Source organism: Pinus tabuliformis, chromosome 5_1 (genome assembly GCF_031772625.1).
Source record: "Pinus tabuliformis cultivar Carrire ecotype Pingquan chromosome 5_1, CPIR1, whole genome shotgun sequence".
Lineage (NCBI taxonomy): Eukaryota > Viridiplantae > Streptophyta > Pinopsida > Pinales > Pinaceae > Pinus > Pinus tabuliformis.
In genome coordinates this window covers 212,222,058-212,248,145 of record NC_142305.1, presented here as the reverse complement: position 1 = coordinate 212,248,145, position 26,088 = coordinate 212,222,058, and the positions used below count along the sequence as shown (strand labels likewise).

At 40.0% G+C, this 26,088-nt stretch overlaps 1 protein-coding gene across 3 annotated transcripts in view; it reads left to right on the top strand.

Annotated features, from left to right (window-relative positions):
• Positions 1 to 24,495, top strand: part of LSMT-L (Rubisco methyltransferase family protein) — an 87,005-nt gene extending 62,510 nt beyond the window's left edge. Inside the window, exons 2-6 of one of the 3 annotated variants that reach the window (XM_089431963.1) lie at positions 22,483 to 22,511; positions 22,860 to 23,071; positions 23,193 to 23,315; positions 23,418 to 23,834; positions 23,951 to 24,495. In XM_089431963.1, the coding sequence (XP_089288089.1) occupies positions 22,483 to 22,511; positions 22,860 to 23,071; positions 23,193 to 23,315; positions 23,418 to 23,834; positions 23,951 to 24,163 (994 nt within the window). In that variant the 3' untranslated portion in view covers positions 24,164 to 24,495. Of the gene's footprint in view, positions 1 to 22,477; positions 22,512 to 22,859; positions 23,072 to 23,192; positions 23,316 to 23,417; positions 23,835 to 23,950 lie in introns of all 3 variants that reach the window. The other 2 variants (XM_089431965.1, XM_089431964.1) reach the window with 2 other exon arrangements.
• Positions 24,496 to 26,088: the final 1,593 nt, after the last annotated feature.

Below are 26,088 nucleotides of genomic sequence, written 5' to 3'. Positions count from 1 at the left end.
TGGCATCGACTCTTCTAGCAATCTTCTTGGCTTCTTTCTTAGCACGTGTGACAAGAAATAGCCCAAAAAAATTCCAAAAAAAAACACTTAGATTTTCCTTGCTTCTCTTTGTTGGTTATATGGCTCCTTTTCTAGTGACTTTCACACTTCTCCTTATTTCAGGCCTTTTCTAAAAAGCTTGCTTTTGAAATGAGGTTGAGATGCTTATTTATAGTTGTTTTCCCATCAAAGAAGCCGACATGAGTTGAGGGTGAGCCGACATGTCTTTAGGAGTATCTTTATTATTTCATTTTGTAACCAACTTGAAGAAGATGCTTTTGCTTGGTCTTGGAGGGCCTTCTTATCCTTTTAATGACTCATACAAAAATGTAACATGCCCAAGAAGGGTCCTTCATACATGACATTGACTCAATTTGACTTTATGACCAATCCTAAGGTCTCACAATGGGAGCCTTACCTAAAAATAAAATTCCTTGCTCATGAAACCCATGAGACAAACTTTACAATAATAATTTTATGTTTCTTCTTTTCATCAATTACATAAAATCACATTTACACGTGTCATTATGAAGACCAAACCTAGTTACACTTTTCAACACTCCCTCTTAACTAGGGAGGTATTCATAATGGTACTTGGTCATTCTCAATCTGAAGAATTCTCATAAGAAGAGTCGAATTGGTAACCCATCTGTTTAGCATCATATCAATCAACATTGTCACATAGCAAGGCCTTGACTAACAACTCTATTTCTCCACACGATTTGAGCTCAATGCTGGCGAGACCAATGATGTATAGATACCCTCATCATTGTCTCTCTCGGAACATACCCGCACGGGTTCTCAAGGTGTGTTCCACCAGGACTATTCTTATCTTGAATTCCAAATGCTCAAAGAATATCGGTCCTCTACAACTACTCTTATCTTGGATGCCCTAACTCATCCTCAAAGAGTATCGGATGCCAGATGTTTACCCACTCCTCCATTCTGTCTTCCCAAGTGAAGATAAGAATGATGTGTCTATCTCTCCCTCTTAATTAGGGAGGACACACCTATTCCAATGAAGGAATGTACTCATTCCTACGGAAGGAATGTATCTAATCTCCCTCTCGGCTTGGGAATTTGCTTCCAAGTTTCTACCAAGTTAGAAACTTTTTTCTAGGCCCCCTCTTAATTAGGGACCTACAACAACTCTTTAGGTGGAGATGATGGGACAACCAACTGCTTGAAGAATTCCTACTCACGATGTTAAGAACTTCTTTTTCTTTATCTAGGAGTCTTCGTGTTTTGGGACTTCTTCGTAGGGCACAGGCCATCCATCACTTTCATCCACGAGTTAGTCATGTCATCATTGAAAAGTGACCCATTATTCCATATCTGGGCTTCCTTCTTTCATGCCATGTTTCTTGAAGGAACTTCCTTCCTGCTACATGGTCAACAGTGGTGGAAGACTTCCATAGCTCTTCCCCGCACCCCTGCATAAGCCCATCCAGGTATTTGTTTCAAAAATAAGAAATGAACACTTAAATCAAAATTACCTTTGTGATGGTCTTTCATCATGACGTCTCCTAGTTTGCATCAACATCTTGCATTGACACATCTCCAAAAGATATATATTGTCAAAGGTCTCTTTCTTTTTCAGACTTCATCATAGTTGTCATATCTTTCATGGAGATATCCTACTCAAGTCTCTTAGTCCTTGGATGTTGATTACCTTCTTCATGGTTGCACATTCCACAGTGTCTTTCCTTCTTCCTTCACACATTTTCTTCCTAGGAACTTTTAGTTAGAGTTCCTCCAATCACAGTGAACCACCTCATATTTCATATGAGGACATATTATGTTGATTTCATCTAGACAATGTGTGACTTATGCTTTCCTGCATCCTTTCAAAGGAGGAGATCCTTTCTTTTGATCATGCTCTCGAGCTAGAGCATTTACCCATGTTACTTGCAACCATATGACATGACTCAACATTATCAAATACAAGCATACATACTTCATTTACCTTTAGGTCATCTAGGCTTCCTTCAACAACTTCCTTGATTGAAAGAACTTCAATTCCTTGATCTGTTTCACCTCTTTTATCATCATACCAACATCCCATGAGTTCCACAAGTTTGGAATTATTGATGAAACTCTTGCTTCATTTTGATTGGTGAACCTTCCGACGAAGATTCCTATAGAGGATCTTGCGTATCCTCATCCAACAGATGTTTCCTTTTGACAGATGTATGATGAGCTATGTACTAGATGACCTTTTCGTTCTTTTCCATAAGTACCACCTATGTTACTAATGAGGTTTCCAAGAGCTATATCCTTCCATGGGTGATTGCCATGGACTTCAATTTTCAATTATCTTTCATGCTTCTCTATGATGATGTCACGAGCTCTTGCTTTCAATGCTTCTATGATGCCATGATGCATCCCATCATTTTTCTTAGTGAATCATGATAGCCATATCTTACAACAAAAGGCTTAAGAATAAGAACTTGAAAAGAACTTAGGTGAGGAAGACTATCTCAGTCATAGTAGAGATCTCTTACTTCCTCTTTCTTGGTCAACTTTTTTTCAACTTCCTCCACTTCCTCAGTGATATGGGCTTCTTCTCTTCCTCTTTTGTTATTGTCCTCCTTGATCTTAGGACAATCTCTATTGTAATGCCCATATTCTTGACATCAATAGCATTGAATCTTAGCCATGTTTCTTTTCTTTTTCTGAGAACCAGACTTTCCAAATTTTCCCTTCCTTCTAGTCATAGAAGCATAAGCTTGTTTTTGCTTGCCTCCTTCTACATCAGATTTTTCCTTTAGCCTAGATTCTTCAATCTTGCACAATGACCATAGATGTTGGAATGGAGTAGCTTCTTTCTTTACATAAATACTTTAAGTAAAGTTACCCCACTCCTATGGTAGTGCATTTAGTACAACTGTAGTAATTTCTCTATCAGACATGACTTCTCCCAAATCTTGAGTTGATCCCTGATTTTAGATATCCTCATAAAGTATGAGGTTATTCCTTCTTCTTTTGACATCCTTAGCTTGTAGAGTTCTTGCCTTAAATAGATGACTTCTCCAACAATGCTTACGAAATACAACTCTACCAATTTGTCATAGGTTTCTTTTGAAGTTTCGAGTTTTGATACATATGGAATGAGGGGACCTTGATGGATTCAATGAGAATCCTTTGAGCCCTAACTTCCCCTTTCATAGAGCATCTTCCTTTGTTGGTTTAGTGATAGATCCTTTGACATGTTCCATAACCTCATTTTCAATGAGATTCAGGTATGTCCTTTTCTTCCATGCAAGGTAGTTTGAAGCCCCAACCAATTTGTTGCTTTCCTTGCAGAAAAAACATTTTGACATATTCAAATGTGGACATAAATATACTTACTTGATAGGATGCTCCTTCTTGCTGCTTCCTTGATGTTGATGATGATATAGAGAATTGAAAACTTCTCCTTGATGAGGATAGATCTCTTCAATAGTGATCCTTGACTTCACAAAGAAGGAGATCACTTTAGATCTTTTGATGGAGATGCTGTTAAAATTGGCAACTAGGGCCAAACTCCATGTGGGTCATCTTATATATGGCAACTGATATTTTTCTTGGATCCCTCGCATCGAGAGGTGTAGGATTGATCTAAAGATCATCCGATTCCGATAAGTATTCATAGAGTTATGAATGTATTTGTGTTATAAGACAATTTGTCAAGGTCGGCCAGCAACCAAATAAACCCCACATGTGCTCAATGTTTTAGTATAAAAGGAGATGACTTGAGAGTCATTTCACACACACTTCTATCTTGATTTCTCTCCACTTGTCTTGGGTTTTAGTGGAAGAGAAATCTAGGAGTGGAAGCCCTAGACGTTGGAGGAAAAGAGGCAGCGCTAGCCACAACCCAGAAGGCAGCCCTAACGCAGTCCTAGAACGCAGCCCTAACGCAGTCCTAACCTAAAGGATGTAGTCATGAAGAGATGTCCTATCCTCTACGCTGTCTCAAGGGTATCCTATCTGTTGTTAAGATGAAGATAGACACTATCTTAAACATACCTATGGTGCCCTAGCCGCAGGCATATGGTAGGCCTATTGCGACTGAAAAGGAGGACTGTTTTAAGGCCTAAAACAAGGCACCAAGCCCCTGGAAGGATGCCGAGGGTAGGCCGAGTTGAAGAAGGGTTGTTTGGGGAAGCAAAAAGGTGTGCTGTAGGTGACAACGTGGCACTGTGGTAGGCCGCAGTCCTAACCACCTCAAGGCATGGGCAACGTGGAGAGTTTGAGGGTTCAAACATGCCCGAAACAACAGCGTGCTAGGGAGGTGTCTCATGAGAGTATATTGCAGTTTTCTTGAGGGTTGTTCGAGGACTGTGTGTGAGGAGTTTAGGGTTGCCTAGTGCCCTAAGCAGATCAGTCATGAACAACAAGGTATGGCAAGGCTATTGGACAACAACAAGGTATGGCAATATCATATTGCAATAATGGCACAATTGGGACAAGATGACTATTAGGGACAGTTGCATAGTAAATGGGACAACAAAGGAATGCTAAGGCAAACATGAGACAACAATAAGCATGGACAACATGGCAAACAATAACAAGCATGGTCAACATGGCAAGCATGGTCAACATGGCAAGCATGGTGTTGCAAGCACATGAGACATGCTGTATGACAACATGGTTCATCATACCACATGGGACAGCTGTGTGGCAACATCATGTAGCTATGGCACATGGGACAACTGTGGCAGCATGGTGCAACAATGGCACATGGGACAGTAGTGGTAGCATTAGGTGCAACATTATGATGTGTGCAGCATGGTCATGAGGTCCAACTTAGTGATGATGGCTTCAACATGGTGCAGCACGGTGAGGTGCAGCATGATGACGAGGTGCAACACAATGATAGGTGAAGGAGTCACCTTGGAGAATCAGTTGAAGCAGCATGTCTTCAACTGAGTTCAGCTATCTCATGTATCATCTTCTTAGAGATGATCTATGCTCTTATTTAGATAAGTCAAAGTGTTGACTTTTGTTGTAAATGTACTATCTCTCTCTCTCTGCTGAACTATTGAAGAACATATAAGAAGAATTGATCAAGGGTTTCCCCACATTGAGGTTTGTCCCTGGCTAGCGCCACATCTTGTGTCCTCTTGTCTTGGCTTGTTTTCTGCGATCTATGTTTATGTTCTATCTGCAATTTACTTTAATGCTGATGTGATTGCTAATCTAGAAAAGATATTGAGCTAACTGCGAAAATTTAAATAAATTGCTCTGAGCATAGAACATACTTAAAATTAACAGATGCCCTTGTTGATGATGATCAATGATGACCTTTTGATGTTTCTTGGACGACCTATAATGGTAAGGTCCTTGCTTCAACAAGAGGAAACTGCCTTAGAACTTTTGAAGATGATGACAACGTCCTTGATCTCGCCTCTCTAGAAAGAAACTTGATGTATAATTCCTTCAACTTCAGTAGGGTCTTTGTGGTCTCTTGAGATGTCTTGAGGATTTCGAGACTTCTTGCTGGCATAGACTTTCTTCTTCGATCTAGTGTTTTGACACTTCTTTGTAGATATTGACTCCAAGATGTTCTTCTAGATTTGTTTTGATGCCTTTCTCGAGATTTGATAGTTGAGTGTCCCTTGATGAGATGCCCTTCCTTGACTTTGTCACCTTAGCTTTGATACCATGTTGAGAAATCTAGGGCATCAAGATTAGGTGATTTCTCTTGTTATGATAACTCCTTGTGAATGTTTTTTACTTCATTAGATTATGATCGTCTCTTTAATTAGATTATTATAGTGTTCTTCATCAAACAACTACCAAATCATAAACAATAACTGGACAAGAGACACAATGTAATCGATCAGCAAGGGCCAAAACCTCTCACACTTGAGATGAAAACCCAAACGAATTCTTCTTCTTATAGAGACTTCAATTGACGAATATCAAGACCAAGACCCTTGACCTATTTGCCACTCCAAGACCAAGACACAGAACCTCTTTTCTTCAATAGTCAAACTATTTGCTTCTCCTTCCTTCTTGGTTATCCTTTAGATCTCGGATTTTAGGATCAGACTTGCAACCCTCAACTTCTGTTGAAATCCTAGTTGCAGTACGTGTGACCAACTTCTGCACTTTGCTACCACTTCGCTTGGAGAGGAGACCTTCTTATGACTTTTCCTTAATTTGAATGAATGACTACTCCTTTGATTTGACTTCACAAGTGATCTTACTGGCCTTGGTTCTTCTAGCAATCTTCTCAGCTTCTTTTGCAACAGATGTTGCCTTCTTTCTTCACACGTGTGACAAGAAATAACCCAAAAATAGTCCCCCCAAAAAAAACACTTCGCTTTTCCTTGCCTTCTATTTGCTTGTTATATGGCTCCTTTTCTAGTGACTTTTGCACTTCTCTTTATTTCAGAGCTTTTCCGAAAATCTTGCTCTTGAAATGAGGCCGAGATGCATATTTATAGTTGTTTTCCCATCAAATAAGCCGCCATGAGTTGAGGGTGAGCCGACATGTCTTTAGGAGTACCTTTATTATTTCATTTTGTAGCCAACTTGAAGAAGATGCTTTTGCTTGGTCTATGAGGGCCTTCTTATCCTTTTAATGACTCATACAAAAATGTAACATGCCCAAGAAGGGTCCTTCATACATGACATTGACTCAATTTGACTTTATGACCAATCCTAAGGGTTCACAATGAGAGCCTTACCTAAAAATAAAATTCCTTGCTCATGAAACCCATGAGACAAGCATTACAATAATAATTTTCTTTTTCGTCTTTGCATCAATTACATGTCATTATGAAGAATGAACCTAGTTACACTTTTCAACAAACGCTTCCTTGGGCCAAAGAACAAAACCAAACAACAAACCCTTTTCAAAGGGGGTACATGCTATCCTACAACTATAAGGGATTTGTAGAAAGAACTAGAGGTAGGGAATTGGTTCTTTGCACTTGGGTCAGATTTGAAGAACATGAAGGTGACCACAAAAACTCTCTTTAATCTGGAGAAATTAGACTCACAACTTTCTAAGGTGAGCCGATCAAATTTGAGGATTCTAAATTGGGCTCTAAAGCCAACAATGCTTGCCTTGATACAACAAAGATTCTTGGAGCACCCTTGTGAGGAGGTGAGACTTATAGTTGCCTCCTGTCTCAACGAGGTCATGAGGATAACTTCACCTATACCTCCCTACAATGATGATATTATGAGGAAAGTTTTCCAGCTGATAGTGGAAAGCTTCCAAGACTTGGATAACACCTTGGGTCCTACCTTGGGAAAGAAGCTCAAGATCTTAGAAATCATGGTCGGAGTCAGATCATATGATGTCATGCTTGATCTAGAATGTAATGATTTGATTCTTCAAATGTTCCAATGTTTCTTCAGCATTAAGGAACATCATCCTGACACGATTAAAACAAACATGCAATCTATTTTGTCTTTAGTTATGGGAGACCATGATGCCATTTGCAAGAAGCTGCAATCCAAGTTATTGGCCATTTGGAGGAAGGAACAAGTTGTCTCACCTACTGCCTATGAACTAGCCGAAGGGTTGGTTGAGCAGAACATGAAACTATTCAAAAGGCAGTTGACCAAGGAGGAGTTGAGGAGGATGCGAGTTTGTAGTGAAGACAAGGATGTGAAGATTCAAACTGGCAGCAAGAATGAGCTGAGGAAAGGTCTTTGCTTTATCTGCAAGGGACCTTGGGGACCTAACCTCTCATGCTTGAGTGATACAAAGGTGGAACAGGAGGAGATTCCCTTTGACCATTCTGATGAGGATTCTTCTTCTATAGCTGAGTCCATTTATTTTCACATGGATACCTCTAAGGAGCGTAGGCAATCATGTGAAGATATTGATAGCAACTCACCTATGCATCCATGTTTGGCGATCGAGAATGAGGAGCAATAGATTGACCCCATATGTGAAGAAGACCCAGGAGAAGACATTTAGGGAGATTTGCGAGATGAGCTACTAATCTTTCAGCATGAAGAGCACATAGAGCAGCATGAGTCAGATGAGGAGGATGATATGCACAGTGTGCATGATGAACCATCTTTGGAGAGCCAGTTGAAGGCTCATGTTGGAGATGTGGTGGGGGTGGTTGAGCATCCATCTTTGGGTCTTGTTACCCACCTCCAGTGGGTGACACCCATAGGAGAATTTTTTCTCCTAGATTGTCTTCAGCCGACAACCAACATCCCCTTGCAACCCCCAGATAGCTCGATATGCCACCATCTCCACCACCTGAGCCAACCATTATGCGCCCCCGCCCATTCTGTCATGATCATATGTTTGAAGGTGGGTCTTCCAATGCTGAAGGTATGGCTTTTCATTATGGAATTGGGTATTTTTGCTTAATTATTATGGACACATTTGGGCATAGATTAGTGGGGGGATTAGGCGGAAAGAATGGACTTGGTATGTACTCTTGTCCCCTTGTCCAATTTGGTGGTTAATCTTGTATCTTAGTCCCGTGGGATCTCCTCTATTGGCTACCAACTTTAGGAATGACACTACATGGGAAACCCTGATTTTGACTGCGTGGTCCTGCTTCCTACACTACATACATCACTCCGCTCCACTCATTATAGCCCCTTTCAACATATTTCTCACCTAGGTCCACATTTGTCCATTAGGTCCACAAGGAGTTAGCCTGCCCCTCACCTTTTCCACACTTTGGGTTGAACTTGGAACGATGCCCCAGAGGTTGATGCAACTAAAAAGAAAGTAAAATGCATAATTTGGCCACTCTCAACAGAAAATGTACCATAAAATGCAAAAGATGGCTAGGACATACAAATTTAGCACGTGGGCAAAAGCCAACATGAGCTCTACCCCATATCATTATGGCCATCACCCTGGTTCCTAGGGCACCTATATGAGCCCCTTGCATCATTAAGGAACCCATGATTGTCCCAACACCTGGTGGGCGATGGACTACACAACCTTAAGGAGGTAATCACTACTATATCTTACACGTCATGCTCTCATTCCCTGGAGCCCCAAAAGGCAAAAGGCATATGAAGAAGGGTGGAAAAACAAAGGCTGGGGTAACTCATATACCACAATTTCTCCCTCTTTCATCTATACACCCATGTGTGGGTTTCCCCCCATTTTTGCTACCTTGTACCATTGCATGTGGCTTGGAGCCTCCCCTGATGTCCCCAATCTATTCCATCATTATGTTACATGACACCTCCCATTTGAGGGATGTACCATGGACTTGTCACTCCCATGGAGGCTGAAGCCACCTAATAGGGTCTTGATTAACCTCTTTCTTGCGCCTAGGGACACTTGTACATTCTAAAGCCCATTATAGAAGGGCATGCCACTATGAAGTGGCCACTTGGTTCCATGCTTTGTAAGCTCATTTACTCAATTGCATTAATGAATTGTTGTGTTGGAAGGTGAGGAGACGCATTGGATCTTATACAAAATTGCAGGTTGGTCTTCATCTTGGGGCTTGGTCTCCCTATATGGCATCCAAGGCCTTTAGAGGGTCTTAATGGCACTTGTAGGGTGAGCGTTGAGAGCCATGGGCCTCCACTATAGTAGAGAGCAAATAGCCATGCCATGGGATCTTTCAACACCATTCATTGGTGTTGATTTTGGGTAGTATCGAATGTTCTCTAGCATTGAAATTTGGTGGAGAGGCTAAGGCACATGAGATCTCTAAGACCTAGAATTCGTTTGGAGAAATTCCACCCGGATGGAGAGATATTAAAATCATTAATATTTTTAACGAGTTCCTAAGTTTAAACTTAGGAAAATTAAAATATGAATGTGTATTAATATAATATGGGTGAGAAAGTTCTAAGTAACGAGGATCAAGCCAGTTCTAATCTTAGCTGTTGATTAAGGACTTAATCTCGATCATTGAATCGTCAACAAGGAAAATAGAAGAGGAGGCTTGAGGGTCAGTTGGAGACACACCAAGAAAGATCAAGAATTCGATTTTTTGGGGCAGGGTTTGCTGAGGAAATCGAGTGATCAGTTGCAGCAAGGGGCAGTTCAGCAAGGGATTTCGATCCAAGGCTGAAGAATACTTATCAGAGAGGCAGCAAAGTGCTAGAAGAGGCAACGCAGAGCCTAGGAGGGTTGACGCAAAGGCTAAGGAGGCCAGCGCAGAGGACGCAAAGGGCCAAAGACGCTGATGCAGAGGACCCAAAAAGCTTCAGAGGCTGCCCTGAGGTGATTCAGTGGGACAGACTGAGCACTGATTCGTTGATGCAAAGCCAGAGAGGGTGACACAGTTCTAGAGAGGGTGACGCAGTTCTAGAGGAGTGCGTGGAGTAGCTTTTGCTGTCCAACACAAGGAACAACCGAAGTCATTGTGGGATTGCTCATCCGGTTGCTGATTAGCCAGAATATCTGTCTCCAGATAAAGGTATTGCTGCCAAGGATATTCTCTGAAGGGTGAGCCATTTCTGGCACCCTAGTTGTATTTAGAAATCTGCTTAATAATAAAACCCTCATATCTGTTGCACCAGTTTTCCCGCATTGGGTTTTTCTGGGGACAATTGTCCAAAAATAACGGTGTCCCTTGTGTTGTCTTAGTTTATTTCAGTTGTTGATCTGTATATTTGTGAAGGCTGCAATTGTGTTTATTTCGATGTTTATATTATTAAATAACTTGTTAATGTAAAGAACAAGTAGGAGATAATAAACTAGATATTGCAGTAGGGGTTTCTGATGTGTTAGATTCATAAATTTTCACATGGTATCAAAGCGATTGCAGATCATAGGAGGACTGAAGACACCAACAAAAGAAATCTGAAAATTTGCAGCAGAAGCAGTTGTCCTGAGAGACAGTGTTGTTCCAGAGCTGAAGCGGCAAGAGAAGAAGTGACACAGTGCTTAGAGGGTGATGCAGAGGCTCACGCAGAGCCTGCATCAGCATTTCGAGCCAAGGGAAGGGCTAGCACAGAGGCAGAGTGAGGCAGAACAGGCTCACGCAGAGCTACGTCATCCTTCTCAGCCAGGAAAGAGTGACGCAGTTGGTCGGGAGTAGTTTCAACCTACGTTGGTATTGCGCAGAGCCTGAAGGGCTCAGATTTTTCAGTTGTCGGGGTTAAGGGAGTTGTGTAGATTGTGATTTGAGGAGTTGGTGGGATGTTGTTTCTGTCGGTGCAGAACATTGTGTAAGGAGACAGAACCAAGGCAGAGGGAAGCACTACCTCGATGGATTTTCTAGCCAATAAATCCAGATCCAAGTTGCAACAGCAAAGGAGGATTGGAGAGGAGTGATTTGACAGTTGGCAGGAGGATTTCCAAGAGGGAAATCAGGACTCAGAGGGAGTCTAATAGAGAAGAGCAGAGATGGCAGTGAATGGACTGAGGGATCGGGACAGATTGGACAGGGCTTCCAATTTTGTCGTCTGGAAGGCTAGGATCTTGGCAATCCTAGATAAATATCGCATCAAGGACTATGCCTTGAAAGTAGTGCCTATCCCAGTTGACCCAGCTGAGAATGAGAAGTATGAGGAAGCCCAGGCAAGGGCGAAGTGCATGATCCTAGACGAGGTCAAAGATCATGTCATACCACATATTGCTGAGAAGATCACAACAAAGGAGATGTGGGACACCTTGACGTCCTTATACAAGGGATCTTCCGTGCAATGGAAGATGTTATTAGAGAATCAACCGAGGTCATATCAGATGCAGAAGGGAGAGGAGATAGATCCCTTCCTTCTCAGGTTGCAGGGGATTCGTGACGAGCTTACTTCAGTAGGGTCTACTCTAGATCGAGAGTTCTTAGTCAGGATTGCCCTAAATGCAGTCTCCGAGGAGTGAGAGACATTTGTCCAAGGTATTTTGGGCAGAGCGACTCTCCCCAATTGGGAGGAGATGTGGGCAGCTTTTTGATAGGAGGAGCTCAGGAGATTGACCAAGACGGGAAGTAGCAGCAAGGGAATTCAGAGCAAGAAGGAGGAGGAGGATGCAGTGCTTGCATCTGCGGGACAACAGGGATTACAAAAGAGGAAGAAGAAAGACATCTCCAAGGTCAAGTGCTTCATCTGTGGGAGCTGGCACATTATGCATCTCAGTGCCCCAAGAAGAAAGGCAAGGGAGAAGCTTTTGACTCAAAGGCAACTCCAACAAAGGCGGAGAAGGATGTCGAGACTGATGACAATTGTGCCATGAGTGCTCATGCACCTCTAGAAAAGAGGTGGGCTGACATCGAGTTGTAGTCGAGTGGACTACTTGCAGCGGTAGGATCCTTGAGGTGCCCAAACTCTTGGATCACATACGACTACGAGAGCCCTTAATGACAATAGCATGATGACAGGTGTCGGGTAGAGCAAGGTGTGATGGAGCAACAATGATAGAGTTAGAGTGCCGAAATCTGAGGCAGCGCAGTGGAGGTTGCAGTAGTGGAAGAGGCACAAAGGTGTTTGCAGCAGCAGAGGGGGCACAGGATAGCAGCAGAGGTAGCTTCAGCATCACGAGGCTTCCAGACTGACTAGGATGTCAGCGTTTGGGTGAAGTCAGTTACTTACTTCTCAGTAACTAAGTTGCGGTGCAGTAGTTAGCACTGACAGTGCTATGGGCAACATTTTGAGAGGAGTTGCAGTACAGATGTAGCAGTGGCAGTGGCAGTGTCATGGGCAACAGTACAGGAAGCAACAGTGCAATGGATGTGGGGTAGCAGGCCAAGCATCAACACAAAGGACCGATGCGAAAGATCAGTGTGATGCTTCTATGGTGAAGCATTGCTAGAGCACATTCCTCACTAAGAGGGAGTGTTGATTTTGGGTACCATCGGATGTTCTCTAGCTTTGACATTTGGTGGAGAGGCTAAGGCGCATGAGATCTCCAAGACCCAGAATTCATTTGGAGAAATTCCACCCGAATGAAGGGATATTAAAATAATTAATATTTCTAATGAGTTCTTAAGTCTAAACTTAGGAAAATTAAAATATTAATGTGTTAATATAATATGGGTGAGAAAGTTCTAAGTAATGAGGATCAAACCAATTCTAATCTTAGCCATTGATTAAGGACTTAATCTTGGTCGTTGAATCGTCAACAGGAAAAGTATAAGAGGAGGCTTGAGGGTCAGTTGGAGACACACTAAGAAAGATCAAGAATTCGATTTTTTGGGGCAAGGTTTGCTGAGGAAATCAAGTGAGTGATCAATTGCAGCGAGGGGCAATTCAACAAGGGACTTCAATCCAAGGCTGAAGAATACATATCAGAGAGGCAACAGAGTGCCGAAAGAGGCAGCGCAGAGCCTAGGAGGGCTGACGCAGAGGCAACAAGGGTTGACACAGAGGCTAAGGATGCCAATGTAGAGGACGCAAAGGGCTAAAGAAGCTGATGCAGAGGACGTGGAAAGCGCAAAATACTTCGTCAACTTCATCGATGACCATTCCAGGAAGACTTGGATCTACTTTCTGAAAACCAAGGATAAGGTTTTCGGTCGATTGAAAGAGTTCAAGGCTCTAGTGGAGAATCTGATAGGAAAGAAGATAAAAGTGTTGCGCTTGAACAATGGTGGAGAGTATGTTGACAGGAACTTCACGGATTTTTGCGCTAAGGAAGGCATCAGAAGAAAGTGGAAAACTTCCTACAATCCAAAGCAGAATGGAGTAGCAGAAAGGAAAAACATGACTATTGTGGAAGCAGCTAGGGCAATGCTATATGATCAGGATATGCCTAAATTCCTGTGGGTAGAAGCATGCAACACGATAGTTTATGTCCAAAACAGGACTCCTCACAAGGCATTGGGCAAAATCACTTCGGAGAAGGTCTTCACTGGGAAGACACCTGAAGTCAATCATTTCAGGATATTTGGGAGTTTAGCATATTGTCGTATACCCGAAGAGAAGAGAAAGAAATTAGATCAAACTGCTGAGAAAGGATATCTTGTGGGATATAGCGAGAATGCTAAGGCATATAGAGTCTATCTTCCAGGGAGTAGGAAGGTAGTAGTTCGGTGGGATGTAAAGTTCATGGAGGATAGAGCTTTCAGAAAATCCCGAGAAATGCCTTTCGAGGAGCAGTCCAAAGACGAGCCGTTGGTCAGACAACTTCAACCAGCGGAAACTGGTACCAGAAATCCTCCTGAAGACAAGGCTTTAGAACAAGAGGAATCTCAGGAAGAAGAGTAGTTGATAGATGTACCTACTACCAGTGGAAGAATGAGACGATAACTTTGACATATTCTACGGGATGCAAAAGACTTCATTGGTGCACCCAGGAATAGTAAAAGGGAGCGAAGATAGCCAGATAGATACCAGGCCTTAGTAGCTCAGGTTGGGGAACCTTCTAGTTTTCAGGAGGCCGTTCAGCATCAAGTATGGGTAAATGCTATGGTGGAGGAATACAACTCTATAATGGTCAATGATGTTTGGGAAGTGGTACCTAGGCCTTAGAACAGATCAGTGGTAGGTTCGAGATGGATCTATAAGGTCAAATATGCTGCAGATGACAGTGTGGAGAAATACAAAGCCAGGTTCGTGGCTAAGGGGTATGCTCAGAAGGAAAGGATAGACTACGAAGAAACCTTCGCCCCAATAGCCAAGTATACTTCTATTAGGACCATGATATCTCTTGCAGCGCAGATGGGGTGGGAGATTTATTAGATGGATGTCAAGATGACATTCTTGAACAGGGTAATAGAAGAGGAAGTATACATTGAACAACCAGAAGGGTTTGAGACACATGAGAAGAAATCTCATGTATGCAGATTAAAGAAAGCCTTGTATGGGTTGAAACAGGTACCTAGGGCATGGTATGGTCGAATTGATGGCTACTTGCAGAAGATGGGGTTCGTCAAGTGTGACGCAGACCCTAATCTCTACTATCTGATTGTAGAGAATGAGCCTCTAATCCTAGTGTTATATGTGGATGATCTATTTCTGAAGGATTTGGGACAAATGCGTTATTTTTTGGGGTTGGAAGTTTGGCAGTAGAAGGGTGAGACCTTCCTGGGACAAGGGAGATATGCTATAGAAATCTTGAAGAGATTCAGGACGCAAGACTGTAGACCTATGGCTACTCCAATGATCACCAACTGGAAGAAGATTGATGCACCAGAAGATAAAGATGTTGATCCCACCTTGTATAGACATTTCTTAGGGTCTTTGATGTATCTGGTCAATACCAAGCCAGACATTTGTTACGCTGTCAACACCCTCAGTCAGTTCATGGTAGAACCTAAGAGGACGCATTGGGCAACAGCCAAACATGTTCTCAGGTATATACAAGGAACATTCGAGCATGGACTATTGTACACCAGAGGCAATGGCATTAGGCTGATTGGGTTCACTTACGCAGATTGGGTTGGAAGTTCAGTAGATCGGAAAAGTACAACTGGGTACTGTTTCAACATTGGATAAGGAATGATCTCCTGGTGCAGTAGGAAACAAAAATCCGTGGCTTTGTGCTCAATGGAAGGAGAATATATGGCAGCTAGCACAGCTTCGTGCGAAGCCATATGGCTTAAGGGGTTGCTTGCAAATCTATTCAGGAGAAAGATGGAAGCGACTAGGATCATGTGTGATAATCAGAGTTGCATCAAGCTCTATGAGAATACAGTATTTCATGGTCGGTCGAAACATATTGATATCAGGTGTCACTTTGTCAGAGATTGTGTCCAACGAGGAGCAGTACAGTTGAGGTACACTCCTACAGGAGAACATGTGGCATACATCCTCACCAAGGCTCTAGGACGAACAAAGTTTGTTCATTTCAGGGAGAAGATGGGGATGGTAAAGAATCCATTTCAATAATAGATAAGTATCAGAAGTTGCAGTGCAGCGGTTAACAATGGCAGTGCTATGGGCAGAATGATGCAGCAGGTTGAGAGCGAGCTGCAGTATAGGAGCAACAGTGGCAGTGACAGTGTCATGGGTAGTAGTATAGGAAGCAACAGTGCATGGGATGTGAGGCAGCAAGCCAACCATCAACACAGGTATCGATGCGGAATATCAATGTGATGTTTCTATAGTGAAACATTGCTAGAGCCTAGAACACATTCCTCGCTAGAGCCTAGAATACATTCCTCGCTAAGAGGGAGTGTTGATTTTTGATAGCATCGAATGTGCTCTAGCCTTGAAATTTGGAGGAGAGGCTAAGGCACATGAGATCTCCAAGACCCAGAAATTGTTTTGAGAAATTCCATCCAGATAAGGAGTTACTAAAATAATTAATATTTTTAATGGGTTCCTAAGTCTAAACTTAGGAAAATAAAAATATTAATGGGTATTAATAAAGATAAGGATGAGAAGCTTCTAAGAGACGAGGATCAAGTCTGTTTTAATCTTAGCTATTGATTCATCAATAGGAAAAGTATAAGAGAAGACTTGAGGGTCATTTGGAGACACGCCGGCAGATACTCAGTATCTCAAGGAAATTCGATTCTCAAGGAAGAGGAGATCGATTTCAGAAGGAGTTGCAGGGTGGAGGAAGAGGAGGGCTTCAACAACAAGCAGTCATTGAGGAGGAGGTGATGCAGGTTAGTGGAAGATAGCGCAGAAAGAGAGACGCAAGGCCTGAGGCTGACGCATAGCCACTCAGAGCCACGTCGGGTCAATCAAAGTGACGTAGGGGTGACGCAGAAGTGTGAGCAGGGTCTCCAAAGTGTCAGATGGTCTCAGAGGGAAAGTCTCAGGTGTTTTCTTTCAATTTCTTTGTAAAATTATTCCTTGTAAAAGAAATTGCTGTTAAAGATTAATAAAGTCCTCATCTGTTGCATCGGTTTTCCCGCATTGGGTTTTTCTGGGGACAATTGTCCAAAAATAACTGTGTCAATGTGATTGATTCTTGTGCATGTATTTTTTCTCTGGGTAATTGTGTGATAACTGCAGTAGAATTTATTTTAATATTTGCTGAAGGAATTTTGTAAATAACTTATTAAGAATAATAAGTAGGTGAAATAAATCAGTTGCTGCAGTGATAGAATTTCAGTTTAGAAATTTTCACAGATATAGGTGCTCAGCCAGGGCAAACCCACTATCTAGGGGAAAAATCAATCAAAATCTTCCTTCAGGAGAGTTTGATCAAGTGGAGATAGACCAGAACCATGACTTAGATATTCCTCCACCCATTAGGTCAACCTCTCATCATGCCATCCAAAGTTTCGGTCTTCTTTTTTTCTTCTGCAATTTCGGCTTACTCTGCTCTTGCAATTATTAGCCTACTGTGATTCCCTTTATGCAATAGTTCTCGGTTTGTGACTAATATTTTTGGTCCCTACAATGATGTTGATAGACCTCCCTCTAAGGTGCTTGCATAACCTTATGTTCTTGTATGAACTGCAAATGAAAAACTTCCTTTTTTTGTAGACTTCGACCTCCTTTCTCTGTGAAATTGTAGACTTGAAATTTCTTGACACTCTTCAAACTGGATGAGTTTTCTTGCTATAAATAGTCGTTGGAGCCTCCACTAATAAGTCGATATGAGCAATTTGAAAGGGGCCGACTTCATATAAGGCTAGGGCGACTTGTCATTTTGTTGGAGGACGACTTGTAGACTGTTGAAGAGGCTGACTTGGGGAAGGAATAAGACAATAAAATAATTTTCTTTCTTGACCTTAAGGAGCCCAAGAAGGGTCTCAAAAATAACTTTGACTCAACAAAAAGCCTAGCTCACTAAATTGGTGCTTTGACCTATTGACTATTTACCCAAGCATGAAACCCATGTTTTAATAAGTCATTTTAATAATAATAAAATTTCTTTTGACAAATATATATATTACATCATGACTATAGTACAATTATGAACACTGACACTAGTTATATTCTTCAACACTCCTTCTTAATTAGGGAGGTATTCATAATTACATACATATGAAGGTACATGGAAGATCTCCAAATGAAATGAACTACGAAGAGTTCGAGCACACGCAGTGCTACAGGCTAGAAACCTGACCAGGGTATTCTATCTGGATGGCATTAAGATGGACTGAAGCTTTCAACCACTCTAGGTACCATTAGGATTACTTGCTAACCATCAACCTAGGGATCTAGGTGCATAGAGCTCCATGACCAACACCTCCCTTCCTCTTCGGGATCTAGACATCAACACATAGGTCGGTCAAATGTCCTCCCAAGCATCTTGCCATAAGATGCTTCAACTCTCCTTGTAAACTAAACCAGATATACCCATTTGTTCAAGCATGCTTCCAAAGTGTTCAACCTTCTAGAGGAGAGATTTTTTTTGTACAAACATAACCCCAATTAGTAATAAACTTTCAAATATATGTGTACAAGTAAACACAAACCTTCAGGGTCTTTAACCTTTCTGATGCCGCTTGTATCACCATCACGTTATCCAAATGCATCTTGTCATAAGTTTTCTTCTTTCAACAACACCAAATACAACCTCAGTACTTCTCGAGTCTTTTGTTTGCAAGTCCATTTGTAGTACTTTCATTCATTCTTCGACTTCATAATTTCTATGATTGCCATGCTATGCCCTCCCTCTCAACTTGGGAGATATACCTTTTTCTTTCATTCAAGCTCCCTCTCAATACAACAACTTGCTTCCTTAATAACATAGGAGAAACTTAAAATCTTTCAAGGCTTCATTTCTTTCTCAAGGTCATCTTGATCATCATCATTCTTATAGCTTCCTTTATCATGCTCATTGAACATCCTCAACATCTTGAATATTATGTACCTACAAAACTTTAATAGCAAGTACAACCAAAATACAAATATATATAGGAGCATGAAGTTAACTAAATCAACATCAAAACATTTAAACTTAAGACATTGTATACCTAGACCTAGTTAGGTTCATAATTAGCAAAGTTACATCGTTTTATACTTTAGACTTTTAAAAACTTGCTATAGTTTTGTCATGAACCCTAGACTTTATTTCCGAAACATTAAGTCAATCAAAGAATAATAATCCAATAATAGTACTATGCATTTAGGACTTCAATATTACTATCAGAATGATAGACTCTACTAGAATTTATTGCAAACCCTAGATTTTTATTATTATATCAACAATATCATCATGTCCTAGATTATCAATCGCTACTGGGGTTTCGTTCTATACCCTAGATCAATAATCAGATTAACATAGTAGCATATCTAGGGTTTCAAACTTTCATCATCATATACTAGAGACTCATATTAATACTTAGGTAAACCCTAGAAACAAACATCAATAAATACACAATAATCTTGATCAAGCTAGGGTTTCGATTGAGCAGAAGAATACATTTAGGGTTTCTTTCCAAGGGTCTTGCTTATAAACCTTAATTCACCAAACCCTAAGAATCTAGGGTTTCTACTTGTTAGCAACAAACCCTTACTTATCACAGCCTTAATGATCTAAGGTTTCGCTTTAAGCACAACAACAACAAACCCTAAAAGACTAATACCTTTACATGAATATACTTTTCTTTATTGGTTCTTTACTAACAACCCTAAGAGGAGGACTAGGGTTTTAACATTATTGTTCACATATCCTAAGCAAGGATTTCATTGTACAAACCCTAAGTAGACTAGGGTTTCATTGGCATACCCTTAGGTTAGGCTTTCATAAACAAAGTATCAAAAGGTAATACGATGAGGGTAGATTCAATTAGAAGATTAATCACCCTAACAAGAATCCTTATGATTTGAAAACCTAGACATGAGAGAGTTAATAATACCAAGCAAAAATTTCAAAATAATCATACTTTTAATGAAGAAGACTTTTTACATACCTTGCTTTTTACTCGTTTACAAACCTTGTAGGGTTTCCTTGAAGTGCTCCCTCTGAATTTAGCCATAATTTTTATACTTGTATTTGATGAAGACTTTAAGGCTCCTTCCACAAGCTGGTGCAAGACAATCTGAACAAGTTCTTTTCACTGTTGAAGATTGCTTCCTTCCTTGAGACAGAGATACTAAGTTTGCTCAACGAATTCTTCCTTTCTTCAACAATAGGCTATGAACCAAAAATTTCTTTTCGTTGTCTTTTTCAATGGGTATTCAAAGATGCTTTTGAAACGACAATGCCACAGCTCCTCTGGTTAGGGTAAGATGTAGGAGCTGCTACAGGTCCTCAAATAGAAATCTCTTTTTCACTGTTATAGACAGAGATGCATAAGTTTCTCCCTTCACTATTCTTCACAAAAAAAAAAGTTGGTCCCTTTGTAATTTAAAAAGGATGTAGATTAGATCCTCTTCAATGTTTCATAAGAGTAGTATAGGTATTGAGATTCCTTTTGATCCTTTTAGGTCGGTTATTATGACACTGTGGAGGCTCGGCATTCCCTTGTATATATGCACAGATCTTCGTCCTTCTCCACAGGAAACTCGGCTCCTTTCAAAGATTATGGTGACTGTAGTTTTAAATGGGTCTAGACATCCTCTACACAGCTTGGTCCTTGGAATTCTTGATTTCAGTTATCCACAGAACCCGGTAAGTTCAGATCTTTGAGATGGCGTGAATTTCGGATTTCTGAGGTCAATTTAGACCCTACACTTCATGCATAGAACTTCACTCTACTATCCAGAGATCTCGGCCTGATCTAGGATCAAGGTTTTTAGCCTTCTCGGATCCCCAACAATGATCTTCTAGTTGCCTCTTATGCTATTAACCTTAGCTCTGATACCATGTTGAGAAATCTAGGGCAACATTATTAGGGCTTCTTATATCATTCAATTTCTCTATTAATTGACAATTTCTTGTGATTAGGTACTTCTTCTTCTTTGTTATAACTTATTACATTATTATCATCAAGACAATTGCCAAAACACAAAAACACAAGGGAACACAAGATCTAGGCGCTCAGCCAGGACAAAAACCCCTATCTAGGGGAAAACCCAGTGAAACTTTTCCTTCAGTAGAATCAGATTAAGTTGAGATAGACCAGAACCATGACTCAGATATTCCTCCTCCCATCAGGTAAGCCTCCCATCATGCCATCCAAAGTTTTGGTCTTCTTCTTTTCTTCTGCAATTAAGGCTTACTCTGCTCCTGCAATTCTTGGCATGCTGTGATTCCCTTTCTGCAACTGTTCTCTGCCTGTGACTAATATTTTTGGTCCCTGCAATGATGTTGACAGACCTCCCTCTAAGGTGCTTGCATAACCTTATGTTCTTGTACGAACTACAGATGAAAAAAATCTTCTTTGACAGACTTCGACCTCCTTTCTCTGTGAAATTGCAGACTTGAACTTTCTTGACACACTTCAAACTGAACGAGTTTACTCACTATAAATAGTCGTTGGATCCTCCACTAATAAGCCGATATGAGCAATTTGAAAGGGGCAGACTTCATATAAGGCTAGGCTGACTTGTCATTTTGTTGGAGGCCAACTTTAGACTGTTGAAGAGGTTGACTTGATGGGGGAGGAATAGGACAATAAAATAATTTTCTTTCTTGACCTTAACGAGCCCAAGAAGGGTCTCAAAAATAATTTGACTCAACAAAAATCCTAGAGCACTCAATTGGTGCTTTGACCTATTGACTATTTACCCAAGCATGAAATCCATGCTTTAATTAGTCAATTTAATAATAAAAAGATTTCTTCTGACTATATATATATATATATATATATATATATTACATCATGACTCAAGTACAATTATGAAGACTTGACACTAGTTACATTCTTCAACACATCTTGCTTGTGGCTCCTTTCTTAATGGCTCTATTTTGTATTAAATGCATGTAACTTTGATTGTATATTAATAGAATGGAAGCATCTTACTCCAAAAGAAAATGTGTAATGATATGAACAGATACTAAACCTGATCTTATAGCCAAAAAGCCCACTTGCTACCTCTCCTCCCTGATGTTAATGTAGGGAGGGGGCACCTGGGTGATTCCCTTTGTCTTCATAATGTATCATTGTTGATGTACATTTACCTCGATTCATAAGATAATGAAACATATTATAGATGTTCTAAAACAAATCGATTCAGACCAAGAAATCTTATTAAATATATTTAGAACTTAGGTTTCTGTCTAATTTGGTTGAATAAATTCATATAATCTGATACCTTAGAACCCTCTGGTCTAATTGGTTGATAGGGTGGTGAATTCATTCGTACAGCTGTTTCCAATATAGTGCAGGATTAAAGCAAGTGCGCCTGTCTTAATTATTAGATAGCGATTTAAGATTTGTTAGTTTCCACCCAGTTGGATAATTATTATTCAGTCCACTAGGGGGAAGTTTTAATAATAGATTGTTCCATTCACACAACGAGCATTCGTATTTTCCCTAAAAGGATATTAGTAGAATCAATTTTCTAGGTACAATGTCATCTGGTGTATGGTTAAGTGTAATGTAATGTATACAAATGTAGACACAAATCAGTCTCCAATACAAAGCAATGGAAATCCAAGGAACTGGGGATTGGGTATCCGATGATCTCAAGTTCTCAACTTTCCCATCAGTGATAGTTTTTGAATTGAGACTTCTTTATTCTACTGTTTTTGCAAACACTATGTAAGTTTGACTGATATTTTTGGAAGCTAATTTTGATCCCTTCATGGAATTACCAGTGCAGGTCAGAAGAGGAGCTAGCCGAATTGAAAGGTTAGTTTGAAAATTTTGCCTATTAAAGACCCTCGTTACGCTCTGTATAAGAGTGATTTATAATAGCTCAAATCATAGGCCCATCTCCATTACCATGATATTAGATATAGCTTGCCCAACAGACACAATATACAAATATTTTTTCACTTCTCTGAATGTTAGTTGTCTACAATTAAAACTAAACTAAAATTATTCCATTACTCAAGAAAAAAATTTAGTCTCTAAAGATTTCTCTTGCTCTCTAGCATGGATAGATATTAGAGGAAAGCATTTAGAAGTGAAATAACAGTTGAGTGGAGGTCTTTCTCTGCAATAGTTACCTGCTTATTATTGCTACGTTGGAAACAGGAACTCAGTTGCTGAATAGTACATTAGGCTACAAGGACTATGTACAAAATGAATTTCTGAAGGTACAGGAAGAAATCATAGATCCAAACAGGCATCTTTTTGACTTTGACATCGCACAGAAGGATTTTCTTTGGGCCTTTGGGATATTGAGATCAAGGACATTCGCCCCCTTTACAGGAGACAATCTTGCTATGGTTCCTTTTGCAGATTTTGTAAGATCTCAGCTCTGTCTAATACCAAGTTTACCTTTTTCCTGTGATGCTTCTTCTTGATGCATGATTTCCTATGGATCAAGAAGATACCAACAGTATTTATTGGTGCTACTTTAATTAGGTGAACCATGGATTTAGCATAAATGTAGAGGAGCCTAGTTGGGAGAGAAAGGTAACGGGACTCTTTGATCGAAAAGAAGCATTAATCATGCGAGCATCTACTGCATTCAGGACTGGTGAACAGGTATGTTGTTTTACATAGTTAGGCTTTGGAAATTGCATATTCAGATTAAGAGGCACGCTGGTACCAAATCACTGTCAATAAGCTGATCCTATCACTTTTCAGGTGTTGATGCAATATGGAAAGAATAAAAGCAATGCCCAACTGGCAATAGATTATGGTTTTGTGGAGAGGAATGGCGAAGAAGGTTCAAACAGGGATATCTTTACGTTAACCTTAGAAATTTCAGAATCAGATCCATATTTTGCTGACAAATTGGATATAGCTGAGTTGAATGGTATGGAAACCACAGCATACTTTGATATAACTCAAGAACAGGGCGTGACTGAGATTATGTTAACATTCTTGCGGCTCATTGCTCTTGGTGGAACAGATGCTTTCCTGTTAGAGTCATTGTTTAGGAATTCAGTGTGGGAACATCTAAGTTTACCTGTTAGCCAAGAGAATGAGGCAGCTATTTGTAAAGTAGTTTTAGATGGTTGCCGAGCTGCTCTATCAGGTTATGGTTCCACCATTGAAGAGGTGAAATTGATTTTTCGAATGCTTTCCAGGGTCATGTCAGAATTTGTATGTTTAATCCAGCACTCTCCACTGTCCAATACGTAAACCTAACAGGATTTTCTCATCTTTGTTTGCAGGATGAAGCATTGTTAGGTCAGCAATTAGATGCCAGATTGGAAATAGCTGCAGTCACAAGATTAGGTGAAAAGAAAGTGCTGCAGGAAATACAGAAGTCATTTGAGGAATATATTGTAAAGCTTGACCAGCTTGAATACTACCATGATAGAAGGCTTAAAAGTCTAGGCCTTATGGGTCAACAAGGGGAAATAATCTTTTGGGAACCCAAGTAAAATGTTTTGGGGAGGGAAACTTTTCGTTTGGGAGGATGATCATAAATTCAATCTTCTGCTAGTTACAAGAAGCATACATATCAATGTCCAAATGTTTGCATATATTAAATTGTAAAACAGATGGGCCTGAATCATTGGAGGCAATCACTTCTGTCTTCAGGTAAAAAATAGTAAGTACATCCAACTGACCAGACTATCATTAACACATTCAAAACAGATATAATTATAGTAAAGTCTTCTATGGAACTCAACTAGCAATTTATTGCTTTTGCACCTGGATTTGTATTACCAGCAGGTTGCTAGGGTTACACATTCAGGTGCAGATTTTGTCATTGGTTAGGTTGAGTACACAGTTTTTAGAATCAGGAATTTTCAGGGTTTCAAATACTATAAAGTTATAAACAAATATATGAATGTATGAGTACATATGTGCTAAGTTGCATGAAACAGGGGAACAACAGATGATTCCAAAATATAATGGTTTTAGAATTGAGCCTCCCCAAAATATAGGAAATTGGAAACAAATAAAGCTCGAGTGGGCCTAATAGTTAAGAGCATGTGTTCCCTCCTAAGAGGTCACAGGTTCAAAACCATAGGGTGTAGAGTATGTATGCCTTCGTAGACTTAGTAGTCAAATCACTGTGTGGAGGTGGGTCCCTTATCTCATAAATAAAGGGGTCTCATACACCAATAAGCCATGACCTTATAATTGGATAATAATAATTAAATAATATCATAAAGAGAGTACTTAAGGCCTTTTACATGTGGAATGGAGCTTTAACTAAAACACTAAACTAGGAGTAGATATTGCCCATCGTTTCAATCTATAGCGTAATGTATTTATGACTTAGTAGTCAAATCACTGTGCAGAAACGGGTTCCTTGTCTCACAAACAAAAGGGTCTCATACACCAATAAGCCATAACCTTATAATTGGATAATAATAACCAAGTAATATCATAAAGAGAGTACTAAAGACCTTTTACATGTGGAATGGGGCTTTAACTAAAACACCAAACTAGGAATAGATATCGCCCATCGTTTCAATCTATAACGTAATGTATTTATGACACGTAACATTTCAGTACATGCTATATATATTAGTATTCTGAGTGTTTAAAACACTACGGGACATAAAACTGTGTATCTCGCTACACATATGTTGGTCTATATCGGGGACATAAAACATACTGTGTATTTCGCTATGTATCTATTGGTCTATATCGAGGACTTAAACATATGTTTGGTATGCATATATGACCAGGAAGTACTTGTGTGCTTTTCGTTACCTCAAATATTTTTTTTATGACTAGTCTGTTTTAGGGCAGTTATTTTTTCCTTAATAAATGTCTTGTGTGGTCAGCTTAGGATTACTGTTCCATCTTGCAAGCTGAAATATGACTGTTTTGTGTCTAGAATGTCTTGAAACAATGTCGCTGCTTAGGAAACACCAAAGAAATGATTCCGAAAAACGTTTTTATTTTTGGATATTTTTTGGGTAATTATAATTAGAATCCAGCTATGTAATTGTTGGTGAAATTGCAATTTTCCATGGCTTAAATTGCATTTTTTAAATTCATGAATGTATTCAGTGCCTTGAAAAAAAAACTCCTGTTGTACCTGTATTGTGCAATCTCAAATCTCAACCACTAGTATGTACAATTATAGCGTTTTTTCCTAAATTTTTGATCAGATTTTGGAAAAAAAAAAAAAAATTATATATATATATATATGAAAAACTTTTACTAAAATGAAAACATTTAAACAAACATTTTTGAAGTTTCTTTCACGTTTTTAGGGTGTTTCCATTTTAATAACATTTATCTATAGAAAAAGAATCTGTTCCCTACATCATAACATGCACATGTACAGGAATTGTTGTCATTGTATGTGCCCATCGTTTATATAGTATGACCAGTCCATCTA